The sequence below is a fragment of the Pelobates fuscus genome, chromosome 2 (genome assembly GCF_036172605.1).
Source record: "Pelobates fuscus isolate aPelFus1 chromosome 2, aPelFus1.pri, whole genome shotgun sequence".
Lineage (NCBI taxonomy): Eukaryota > Metazoa > Chordata > Amphibia > Anura > Pelobatidae > Pelobates > Pelobates fuscus.
This window is the reverse complement of record NC_086318.1, coordinates 158,265,097-158,277,771: the sequence shown is the minus strand read 5'-3', so window position 1 is coordinate 158,277,771 and position 12,675 is coordinate 158,265,097. Positions and strand designations below refer to the sequence as shown.

The 12,675-nt window shown below is 39.2% G+C and overlaps 1 protein-coding gene across 3 annotated transcripts in view; it reads left to right on the top strand.

Annotated features, from left to right (window-relative positions):
- The first annotated feature begins 1,264 nt into the window (after positions 1-1,264).
- The window catches only part of EPHB3 (EPH receptor B3), a 41,155-nt gene continuing 29,744 nt past the window's right edge, over positions 1,265-12,675 (top strand). For all 3 annotated transcript variants that reach the window (XM_063442898.1, XM_063442897.1, XM_063442899.1), the window contains exon 1: positions 1,265-1,589. In XM_063442898.1, the coding sequence (XP_063298968.1) occupies positions 1,484-1,589 (106 nt within the window). In that variant the 5' untranslated portion in view covers positions 1,265-1,483. The remainder of the gene's footprint in view (positions 1,590-12,675) is intronic.

The window sequence follows — 12,675 nt, the reverse complement described above, 5'->3', positions numbered from 1 at the left end:
ATGCAGATACAACTTTGCCCCCTCTGGAACATTTTCTGAGGATAGCCCTGTATACACGTGCACTGAAACGCACATGTATCAAACTATTGCACATGCCTGCAGGTGTTGCTGTGATGTAGACCAAATCCTCCACGGGTGCAAGGTGTAAACATGCTGGTCCTGTAGGGGATCAAAGCCAAAATAATAGCACATACACCCTTTGAAGCTGGACCACTGCTCAGATTATTATTTTTAATGGATAATAATCCAGGACAAGTAATGCATTTCTTAAACTATGATAAAATAAAATCAATTTCACTTTAAGTCCCAAGAGTTTACAGTTTCCATGAAAACCGATACCCACTCATTATTTTAACTATTTAGCACCTAAATGGATTGTTCAGTACATTAGGGCCAGTAATTAGTGTTATTATAATTCTGTGAGTCTGTCCACTGAGGGGTCCCAGGTATTACCACGATGACGTCATATAAGGTTTGCAAGCTGCACTTATTTACCAGGGCCGGAAATGATGTCATTATGTATCTGTACTATGGCACACAACAAACTGATTCTTTTTCTAAATCTGAATATTGTATTTATCAGGATTTCTGTCTACACACAATAACATATTTAATGTTGTACTTGGACATGACATGAGCACCAGTAATATACAATGCTGTTTATACAAAGCAGGAGCCTGGAATTAATGGAGCAGCTCAGCAGATGTTATTAAAAAAAATAGATCCCTGTAGTTTGATATTTCTCCCAATACTTAGTGAACACTAGGTCAGCGCTCATGGAATGAGAGGGTCAGACTGAGAGAGCTGGATTCCTGAGCACAGCAGACGGAATAAGAGGCCAGGCTTTCAAATGAACACGATGACAGATTACCTTTAATGATTCTCCCACACTATCCATTATTCTTGTCCTATTTCCTGCACCTTTCATTTTATTTCTTCCTCCTTTAACACTTTTCCATTGGCTGCAGTTCCTCTCACGGTCGCAGTGGGGCGCTAGTGTCCAAAGCACACGAGCGGACCAGCAGTGATTGACATATTCTACTGCGTTTCCATGGTGACAGAGTCATCTTCCAATGGATATAGTGGGCGGGGTAACCCAGGTAAGGCTCCGCCCAACTCAATTCATCTTTTTTACTAGGATACGCCCACAATCCTCACGTGCCCACGTGCTCCACGCGTTCCTGGGCGGGGCTACAAACGGTGCCAGGTTAGCCATAGGCCAGGTGCTAGCAGACTAGGACGGGTGGGCGGGGCAAGCGCTGTGATTGACACATCCCCCCTCTCGAGGCTGAGCTGTGGCTGCAGTGCGGGTTCGGGAGTGATCGGAGTGTACCCGCGGGTGGGCGGAGGGAGCAAGCAAGATCATAGCCGGGCTCCATATACCGCGGCCGGGCGGCCAGTACACCCGCAGGGAACGCACAGTCTGAGCCCCGGATAGCACACACAGCATCCCGGAGACACCCGCTGGAGCCCGCCCGGTTGGATGGATGAGCGGTCCCCCTGTGCTTGTTATAGAGTCCCCGGGGATCTAGCAATGCTCCTAGCGTGGATCGTCTGCTTGCTGCCGGTGGCGGTGGGAGCCGTGGAAGGTAAGCCGCGCTCTGTACATTCTATTGGGGATTAGTGTCCGAGCATTCCATGGAGGACCGAACGTATCCTGCGTTCTATAAGGTGTCCGAGCATTCTATACTTATTATCCCTGGATTCTATAGGGGGATCCGTGTGTCCGAGCATTCTATACGGATCTGTGTTACTGCATTCTATAGAGGGATCTGTACGTGCCCTGCATTTCATAAGGGGATCTATAGGTAGCTGTGTATTTTTGTTTTTAGGGTGATCTAAAGGTAGCTGTGTATTTTTGTTTTTAGGGTGATCTAAAGGTAGCGGTGTAATTTTGTTTTTAGGGTGATCTGTAGGGAGCTGTGTATTTTTAGGGTGATCTGTAGGGAGCTGTGTATCTTTGTTTTAGGGATCTACCTGCATTTAATAAAAAGGGATGTATAGGCGTCCTGTTTTAATTTTTATTTAGGTTCCTTTTCATAGGGCATCCGTGCAGTATATATTTGATATCAGTGGGAAGAAATCTGGTGCTGCGTGATATGCCACAAGTTCTTTGGATTGATGACCTGCATTAGGCTCTTACTCCCATTCTCCACAGCCATCAGAAAAAGCATTAACACACCCCTAAGCTGGTACTGTTTATTGTATAATAACCCAAAGTGTATTTGTGTAAAGAAGACCTAGTAGGTTAACGTTTTTTTTTGTTGTTGTTTTTTTTTTATAGATTTCGTGTGTATATATATATATATATATATATATATATATATATAAAATTATTTTTTTTTTTTTTTGATCAAGGCTTGCAATAAAATAACTAGGCTAAAATACATTTCCAATATATTGACCCTTTAGTTGTTTCCAGCTTTGCCCTGCTGATTTGTTTCCTGGGATGTGTTATACTGTGGGGTACCTATGGCCTATCCTGGGCTTGGCCCTATTACTAAGATGAGCTTTTTCAGAATCTTTGTGGAGGGGGGCTACTACAAGCCCTCGCCAATGGTTTCTTTATTTTGCGATTGCCTGGTTTGCAGGAATGTAACTTGTGGCATATACATCTCCTTTTTACAGATATTTAGTAGTTTTTATTTTATTATGGCATGCCCACTCTAGTCCGAAAAAGGATTAGATAAATCCTGCATATTTTCACATCTGATGCTGAATATTTGTAACATGAGTGAGAAGTTGCCAATCCATTGCCTGTGTAGTCAACATATTTCACGTGAAGCCTTTGTTTCTGTATCGTCCTATCTATTATTTATATATATATATATTTTTTTTTTATAGTTTCATAAAATGTTATGTTTTATTTTTAGTATAACTTTCCCCCAGCAGCGAGCCATTATGGAATATAAAATATTTTGACCAGCCAGTCTCTATTTAAATTGTGTGAGTAGGAAATTGCCATAAACGGAGTGTAATGATAGTACATTATTCAATGTAATATTATACAGTGTTCTATTTCACCACTCTATAAAACAGACAATTACACTGTCAGTTTAACAATGAAATTTCTGTTCCTGTGCCTCCATTTTCTAATCTTAATATACAATTATTTCCCAGTCTTTAAACCTGTATCCTCATTTATAAAAATCGTTTAGTCTGTAAATATGAAGTGAATACTAAATTGGTTTGGGAATGTGTGGTGTGTTTTTTTTTTTTTTTTTTTCTTCTTGAACTCAAAGGATTTCACAAACTGTAGCTCAATTTCATGGCTCTGTAATTGCAAGTCAGACAAGGTAGATCTCTCCCCATGAGGTGGTGTGTTCACAGTGAATGCGTGATGTGAGAGACACAGCTTTTCTGTTTGAAATTCCCAATGCCTGTGCTGTCCACACCGTTATGGGTTAAGTTGGCCTCACGTCCTCTGGTTAGGGCCAGACACACAGTCTGCATTGTAAGAGGGACATTTTATTTTAAGAAGATCTAATCCTCGGCAACAAAACGTTTTTCTCTGATTTTAAAAAGAAAAATAAAGTTAATTTTTTAAAAATCTTTTACTACAGTTAAAAATTTACTGTCAACTAAAGTGCAATATGAAATAACTTTATTTTTAATTTTTTTTTTATCACACTTTATTTCATTTTGTAACCACTCATCTGTTTAAATAGAAATACAATTTTTTTTTAATTTACCACCCCTCCCCCTTTTGTGTATGTGGTATATAACTAATGCCAGGTTTAGCATCTAAATGTTTTATGCATTTGTAATCATGCATATAGGCACCCCCTTTATCTTTTTCCAAATCTCTCTCCTCTATGCTAGCTGCTGTTGGATTATATTCCTGATTTAATTGAGCATTCTAGTGAATTTGTGGCAGGAAGTCAGCACAGTTTCAGTAGTAAACATAATCCAGTGTAGTAAGGCTCATGAAAGAGTAATTGTGGAGGGTACATTGCAAATAGTTACATGGACATGTTAATGCCTACAACATAACAGTAGAAACAGTTTTCTTCCAATTGTTTCTTGCAAATGACTTTGTGTCAGAGATTTGAAACCTAGGAGTAATTGTACCCTGTGGGATATTTTTGAAAGAGATAAAAGTTACAATACCTATTTACATAAAAAAAAAAGTGTGTTTCCTACACCGGTATGTGAAAAACACGGTCTGTTAACGGTTGAGGTTGTGGAATAGACTTGAAATGGTTTAACTAAGAAACTGGTGCTTAGGGAACGTAATTTCAAAAAAAAAAAAAAAAAAATACATTAAAAATTCCAGAATTTATATTGGTTATTTTCTAAACTCCAGATTGTAGGGAATTCTAAGTCTCACAAAAGTAAGGCAAAATAGCCAAACTAGAGCTATAACTTGGTTGGAGAATATTTTCAGATCAGCTAATTTTGCCTTTGTTTTGCAATTCAATTTTAATTAATTGTTTAGTAAATGACACTGGCGGCATGTAAATGTCTCAAATAGTTTTTAACTTTAAAAGTAGTGCAACTGCAACATTATGCTCTTACAGATGGTTATAAAATGCTTTCCACTATAAAACCGTTTAAAATTTGCACCAAAAATCCAACAAGAATTGTTAGAGATGGTAGGTCCACGAGTGTGCAACGTAGATCACTTTTTGCAGTGCAATTCTCCAGAGTACTATCTGGCATTAGTTGTACTGTACAAAAATTCAGTTGCCACAACTAACTTTTTTTTTCATTTATGACACCCAGGCACAATTAAGTAAAAATATATTTTAAGAAAAAGCCTAAACTTCCATGGTAGCCTTTTCTTTTTTTTTCTGTAAGGAAAGGGGGAGAACATCATTGCTTTACTCTATACTTGTATTTAAATGTGCTGATTGTTAATGATGCATTCACTGGGTTACTTGGCTAAATGATTGATACCTGTTTTAACTGAATGCGAAACCTTGTTTCAACATTTGTATTGTGATGTTTGTTGCTTGTTTTGTGTGTTTCCTCAAGGGCTGTGTAGTTACTTCCTACCTTCCAAATCTTATCTTTTTGGATATGTGATAAAAAAAAAACTAAAACTCAGGGTGGGGTAAGAAGGCCAATTTTGTACACTGACAATCTCCTAATTTCCTAACCTTTTAGCATTTCCTCCAACTGGTAATTTGCCATATAATTAGTAATTTAAACAGCTAGTTAGCATCTTTATAGACCTTTTTAGGAAACTTATCTTGGCTTTATCTGCACTGCTAAGTTGCTTTTGTTTATCTGCAGGTCTACATTGTTTGCTGCCCTAATTAACCTCTTAAGGTCCCATTTCATCCTCAAAATCAGGCGTGTATATAAACAGTGGAATATCCTGCTTATTTAGCACTGTCAGTTCTATAGGGCATGGGTGACACTAAATGAGTAGGACATTCCATCTCAATTAGAGCAGAGTCTTGAATGACCAGATGGTTATGATGATACAATGTATTCCTTAATGGGAATATTTCAATTGTATTTGACTATTTCACCAATATTTAGATTTTGTTATTTAAGGCACAATTAAAATATAAGCTCATGAGGGTAAGAATTTGGCCTGTGTGTGTGTGTGTGTGTGTGTGTGTGTGTGTGTGTGTGTGTGTGTGTGTGTGTGTATGTATGTGTATATATATATATATATATATATATATATATATATATATATATATTATTTTTTTTTTTTTTTTGGAATACTCAAGACCATTGAAATATTCCCTTTCTTCCTGTCTTACTGAGTTTTACTGATGGTGTGTGTGTGTATATAATTTATTAATTTTTTTTTTAATGTGATTTCCAGATTGTTCATGTTCCTATTTAGGACCTTTTACTTTAAGAGCAAATTAGGCTATATATATATGGGGTACATTGACGTTGTGGCAGGCTTATGCAATGTATGATCATATAATGTAACTAAATCCCCATTATTTTTTTGCCTAGATTAGGTGTTTTTAAAAAAAAAAAAAAAAAAAAAAAAAAAAAAAACTTTTACAAACTAATAAAATCTGTCAACATTGAAGTTGCTGTTTAGTAGATAGGAGAGTGCGCTGGATCTTGTGTATTGTTTATTGTATAATATGGCCCCCAGCAGCACTCCATGTAAGCATGTTTAGGTGAGTGCAACCATCCCCCCATGTTTTATATATATATATATATATATATATAAAAAATTTGTGTGTGATGAAAAATACATTCAAGAGAAAAATATTGCCTTGTATATCAATCTGCTGAGATATAATATATATATATATATATATATATATATATATATATATATATATCTCAGCAGATTGATATACAAGGCAATATTTTTCTCTTGAATGTATTTTTCATCACATACATAAAATATATATATATATATAATCTCTATCTACTTTTCTTTTCTTCTTTAATTCAAATATGCGATTTTAAAGCCTGTAGACCATTTAGCAGCTTCATTGCACGCAGATATCACTCACTTGGCTGTATTTTCTACTGGCAGTACATGACAATAATTTTTGAAGATTGTTATATCTCGTATCACCTAAAGGCATTTGCTGAATTTAACTAAGCTGCGTTCAACTGATGGATGAAAATAGCATAAGGAATGTGACACTAAAAGCTATACGATGTAGCTATGAAAGTCTTTTGACTAGTAATCCTGGTTAAAGCTAGAACAAAACAATGCACCTGGTTTAATACATGAAAGAACCCCTTGTTTTCTTTGAATTCTTTTCTCTTTACTTTGCTTTTGCCGATTTTGACGTAGATTCATCGAAACAGATGCTCAGATCTCTATATTTAAACTGTTTGCTGTGCTGGTCTGTGTGATGAATCTCAAACAGTGACTTATTTTTTTAATTTTTTTGAGAACACTTTTGAACATCCCCCATGCATGAAACCTATAAAGGTAATTCCTCTTACATATTTTGCGTACTGTTATGTCTTCTGTCCTTATCTGCATGAAACATCTTAATGATTTCTCGTTAGAACAGATTCCAAAAAAGTGGTTGGGGGCATGATTCAATACTTTTGATTAGAATAAATGTACCCATGGAATGCTTTGTCCTGCATTTTAGTCCTATATCTATTATGTATCAATTTGGGGTATTGGCTACTTTTCATCAGGATGATTTTAGGATTGGATGGGTGCTGGGTTTGATTTGAAGTGATGTGATGTCTGCAAATTGTCGTTGTTTAGCTTTGCTCCGTGTGTTGTAATGTTTTTACATTCCTGTGGTGTTGGTTTGCAGTTTGTGGTGGAAGGGTTGGCCGATTCTATTGATGACTTGGTGGGGTGCTGGCTTATTGTCTGCATTTGGCAAGAGGCAGCTCACTTGAAGTAACAACCTTGTTTGCTTCCCGTTTCTCGAAATTAACTAGTCTTCCCTTGTTACATTTTTATGAAAGCAGGAACAGTCTGTGCCTTTTTAAAAGAAAAGAAAAGCGGTGTATAACAGAGAAAATAAGCTCTGCTGAAACTAAGTAAAAATATTTAATATCCAATAGACAGGCTCAAAGTTAATAGTATGTGTGTGGTGGGACATAAGGTCATATTTATGGTTTACTGAATTATGAGGAATGTGCACAGACTTGTCATGAGCAAGGGTGGTTTATTCATATACAGTACAGTGGGATGTTGACATATTGTCGTGGTTTTGGTTTGTTTTGTCCTGTATGGTTTTCACTGACATGTAGAGGGGGTTTTGTGTGAAGTAATGTCTGACTGATAAAAGTTTAGTAAGGGGTAAAAGGGTCTGGCCTCTACAATTACATTCTATTTTGGAGAAAGCCATGTTTTAACCTACACTTTTGTACAAACCCACTCATTTTGTCAAACAGGACTTGTTGTTGGCATGAGATATTGCATGGGTGTCTCAGGAATAATTCTGGCTGGTGCTGCATCCCCTCATATCTACATGCGCACACTTAATTCAGCATGGTTCCATCTAATGATCGCATGAAAATCAGATGATGAACACATTTAAAACAAGTTTTTCTAAATCAAGACATCAGTTACCACTGACATTCATTATATAGAGTATTGAATGCCCTGCTAATCTGTAACATATCAATGCCAGGCATCTCTGTATCTATCACAAGACATTTACCTTGGGCGGAACTTTCCCGGGGAGCTCTAAAAAAAAAAAAGGGGGGGGAACGAAAAAAAAACTCATGCCTAAATGCTTCAACATCTTTAACAAATGCCTTGTGTCATGGGAAGCCCAGGAGCAGGCCAGCATGCCATCTTATGGCCTCTCCAAGACAGGTTGAAGCAGCGAGGGAGCTTTAATCTTCCTGCTCTTCTTGTTCTTCTCACACTGCGTGTGAGGGAGCAGAGCAGGAAGATGACCGCTGCCCCACTAGACTCCAGGAAAAGAATCCACTCCAGCTCTCCAAATGGTAGGGAGGCTGGGTGGACTTAAATCAAAATGTGTGTGTTAAACGGTGTTTGCCAGTGACTGTGTCTGTCAGTGAGAATATGTGCATCAGTGAAGGTGTAAGTGTCTGTTTTAAACCGGAGGAGCTGTGAGATGACAGGACGGTGCAGGGAAAATTTACGTTAGGAGGGTGTCTGGGTTTAGTTATGCTTAGGGCAGCACAATACCAACACACACCACCAATGCCAGGGAGCCTGGTACCCCTGATGATTCAATGCATTCTTGTCTGAATTTTACATCTCGGTGATTGCTGACTGCCATTTTGTTCATGCTAGTTGTGTATGGTTACTTTTGTTATTCCTGTACCATTTCATTGATCAGTACTCCGGTCACCCTCAAATGTCCATTAGATTGTTGTCTCCATCAGATTCTTAGTCCCTGGATATTTAAAAAAAATAAATTGTTTTCTTTATGCATCGACAGAGTAGCAGCAATACAATATTGTACGGTTTGTGCAAAACCAAGTGACAATATACATACAGCAAGATGTTGGTTAAATCAGACTGGTTTGCCATCTGTCGAGGTTTTACAGTTGTTTGTTTAACATGAACTAGAAAAGTATAAACAAATCAAGCACTGTTTTAAGTGAGGAAATGCAACAAATAAGAGAAATAAATTTCAGCGCTTGTACAAGCCCGTATGAGCAGCTCTAGGCAACAACACTGTGGCGCCAGGGTTGGTCCGGTGGCTCTGGTTGCACCCGCAGGCTCTCCTGTGTGTCCCCCGGACAGTGCTTGTTTGTGGGCTGTGAGCCGTGACCCTGTCCTGGCTGCCCCCCAGGGGGCCTAAGCGGTACTGCGACCGGCCTTGCCCAATACCTCACCCGTGTCGCCTGCAATCTGTTACCTTGTCTCTGCCTCTTTAGGGCTCATCATTGACAAAATGGTACAGTTCTACGAGCTTAAACTTATGATGTTGTCTTAGCATTGACTGTCAGTTTGTTAGCACCTAGGCTATCTTGCTCTGGTCCTGTGTATGTTGATCCGGAGGTTTGTCTCCACTGGTGACCGCCATGCCCCGTCAGAACACTTGTCCGCAGAGCCACCAACCGAGACACCCTAGAGGTGATCTCTGGACCCTATACTAGGGTAGTTGCCCTATTGGTAAAATTAGCCCACTCCAGCTAGTTTGCGAGGACCAGTGTGATGGCATGGCACCAGAGGCAAAGGATCCCCCTCCTTATTCTCACCATACCCTCCTCTGCAATTCTGGTTTATTGTGTGTGTGTGTGTGTGTGTGTGTGTGCTCGTCTTCAAATTTCTCCCACAGATCCCACACTTTCTGGAAATAGAATATTTGCGAACCTGTACTTTCAACCTATCGATCAGGTAGTTATCCTTGAGTTTAGAAATGACTAAGGCAAGCTGGGGAGTCTCCGGTTTTATCCAATGCTGGGCTAATGCTTTGTGGGCTGCCAGATAGAGCATGTTCAATAATTTTTGTTCTGGTTTAGCTAGGTTTGGACTGGAGGCAGGTCCATGGGTCTAGTGTTAGCTGTGTCTGCAGTATTGGTGTGCCCAGGTCTACCACCCCCTGCCAGAAATCCTAGATTTTGGAACCTTGCCACCACCTATGTATATAGCTACCTTTCCCTCCGCATAGGTGCCAGCAAGTGTCCGTTGGGCTTACTTTCATGTGGCATTGTTTGATAGGGGTCGAGTACCACCTAGAGTGTTTTGTATGCCTGTTCCTGAAGGGAAGGACATATGGATTTATTTGCACAGGCCTCCCAGATGTCTTGCCAGTCAGTTCCCTTCAACATTTCTCCTAAGTTTGGCTCCCAGCAGTCTGTATATTGCAGTGTACCCCATTCCTCCGATTCTGAACTAATGTGACTATATAGCAATGAGATCCGTTTCGTTGGTGGTGTTGTTTCCTGAAAGCACATTTTTTCAAAAAAGGTCAGTCAGTTTACTGCTGCATTTCTAACTCCGGCGGTCTGCGCAAAGTCCCTAAACTGTGCATATCTGAAGAAATCGCGAGTGCCTAGGCAAGCAATCTCAGGTGTTCATATGTTACTACCTCGTCATTAACGTATAGATGTACATGTCAATTTAGGCCTGTAAAGTATGGTGTGGGCTAATCTGGGTTGTTTCCTCTGCCAAATAAATGCATCTATAGCTCTCTGTATGTTAGCGAGGTCTCTCCTTGTGATCCCCACTGGTATAGATTGGAAGAGGAACAGCAGTCTGGGCATGACATTCATCTTAACTCAATGTATGCGCCCCAGCCATGTTATGGGTTTATCTGTCCATTTTTCTAGGTTGTATGTCAGTGTTATGAAGAGTGGTGTGTAATTGTACCTGAATAACGCGTTTGGGTCTGCTGTTAGTTGTACTCCTAGGTACATGAGTGAGTCTGTGGTAGTTTTGATGTGGTGGATCTGTTTGATTAGCATCACTTTCTGGTCGGTCATGTGAAAGGGCATTGCTATCGACTTGGTGAGATTTACCTTGTATCCCGAGATGTTCCCATATTCGTGCAGAAGTGTTTCTGATCTGGCCATGGATCGTTTTGGGTCGGTAATCATCAGTAACATATGCTGCCACTTTCACTTCCTGATTCATGATCCGTACACGCTGTATTTGTGGGTCAGTTCTGATGGAATGTAGTAGTGGCTCCAGGGAGATGGCTAAGAGGAGTGGTGAAAAGAGAAGTCCCTGGATATTTGACCATTCGGTCGACCATGCAATATCAGATATAACTATGCCCACCCAGCCTGCTAACTCCTGTGCAGACACAAATAATGATTGTGACATGTAAGACAGCAGGTGGTTGCAATACATGCTAAAATTGATCTCTACAAATAACTGGAACCAGGTGATCACATTGTGCTCGATCTTATTCTTGCTGTCCTTACATACTTCTATTTAATTTTTTCCTCTCTCAGGCTTCCATATAGTAAGGCACTTGGCACCAGTCTGTCTATGTAGGTCTTCTGGATTTTTTTTTTTCTCTCCTCTCGTTGCAGCTCTGTATTTTGTCTCTCTAAAGCCTGCTGGGTCAGTCATTCCGTATGTCTCTTAGCCGTAGCAGGTGGTCTCAATGCTAATGGCCACTCATTGAGCAGTCCGGTTTAGGATATAAATCAGAAAAATGAATCTTCCATGTTGACATCTAAGTATGTTGGCTAATGAGTATTCACAGGTGTTCCTCTGCCAATGTCTGCAGGGAAAGTAACCCTTTTTATTTAAGTGTGTGTGTGTTGTACTCCCACACAGATGCCACAAAGTTTAAAGTCTACTGTTATTCACTTCAAAAAGTTGCGCTCCACCACCTATGTATGTGTACAATACATTGTGTTTATTCCAAGCTTGGCTGGAGCGCGTTCTTCTGGGAGTATATTCTGGGGTCTGTTTGAAAGGAGGGTCACAGCATACGCCTTGATTTCCATGCCTATTTTGCCTGTAGGATAAGTGAGCTTCTATGTATAGAGGTTTGCATTGAGTATTTGTGGATCTGCTGGGATGTGCATTACTTTCCACGAAAGCTATATTGGTGTCTGTACAGTATGCTAGCAGTACTGAGGTCCTTGCTGACGTGTCCTGGAACATCCATAAACCATTCTTTAGACCAGGGGTTCCCAATTATTTTTTCTCATGGAACCCTTTGACCTAGTATAACAATATTGTGGAACCCCCGAAAAAATATTTATGCCGTAGCACAAACCTTTTAATAAGTGCCTTTTTTTTTTTTTATTATCCCTTTCAAATATGTTTAGTCTTATGATGCTCCTGAAGCTTTCGCTTAAAGGCAATGTCTTTTATCTTTGTACTCTGGGTGGTTTTGCTCAAAATGACGATATAATTTTGCAGGTGCTAACGAACTGTTTGGCAGTATTTTCTAACATACTAAGCATTGTGCTTGAGGTACATTTTTATTTCTGGCACTTGTGAATCCAAATTTTAAGTAGCTGCAGTCACATTTTCTTTTCTTTGTTTGAGAAGACCTTTTCCAAAATTGTCGAACAATTATAAGTAGTAATAATTTTTCTCTTGATAGTTCCTTGTTTTAACCAATTGTCCAAATTCATGGTTGTTGGTGGCTAAAAAAATCAAACCCTTCTCTAACCTGAAAAAATACAGATCTCACTACCTGACTGCAATGGGTGCTGTTTTTTATAATGCTCTTAGAAATAACTTAATGTAACAAGGATTTTGAATCCATCTTGGAGCATAAAGAATAGAACACTTTTAAACAGGTCTCACTACCTGACTGCAACAGATGCTGTGTTTTAAAACTTTTTTTTTTTTAGAAGGAAATGAACACA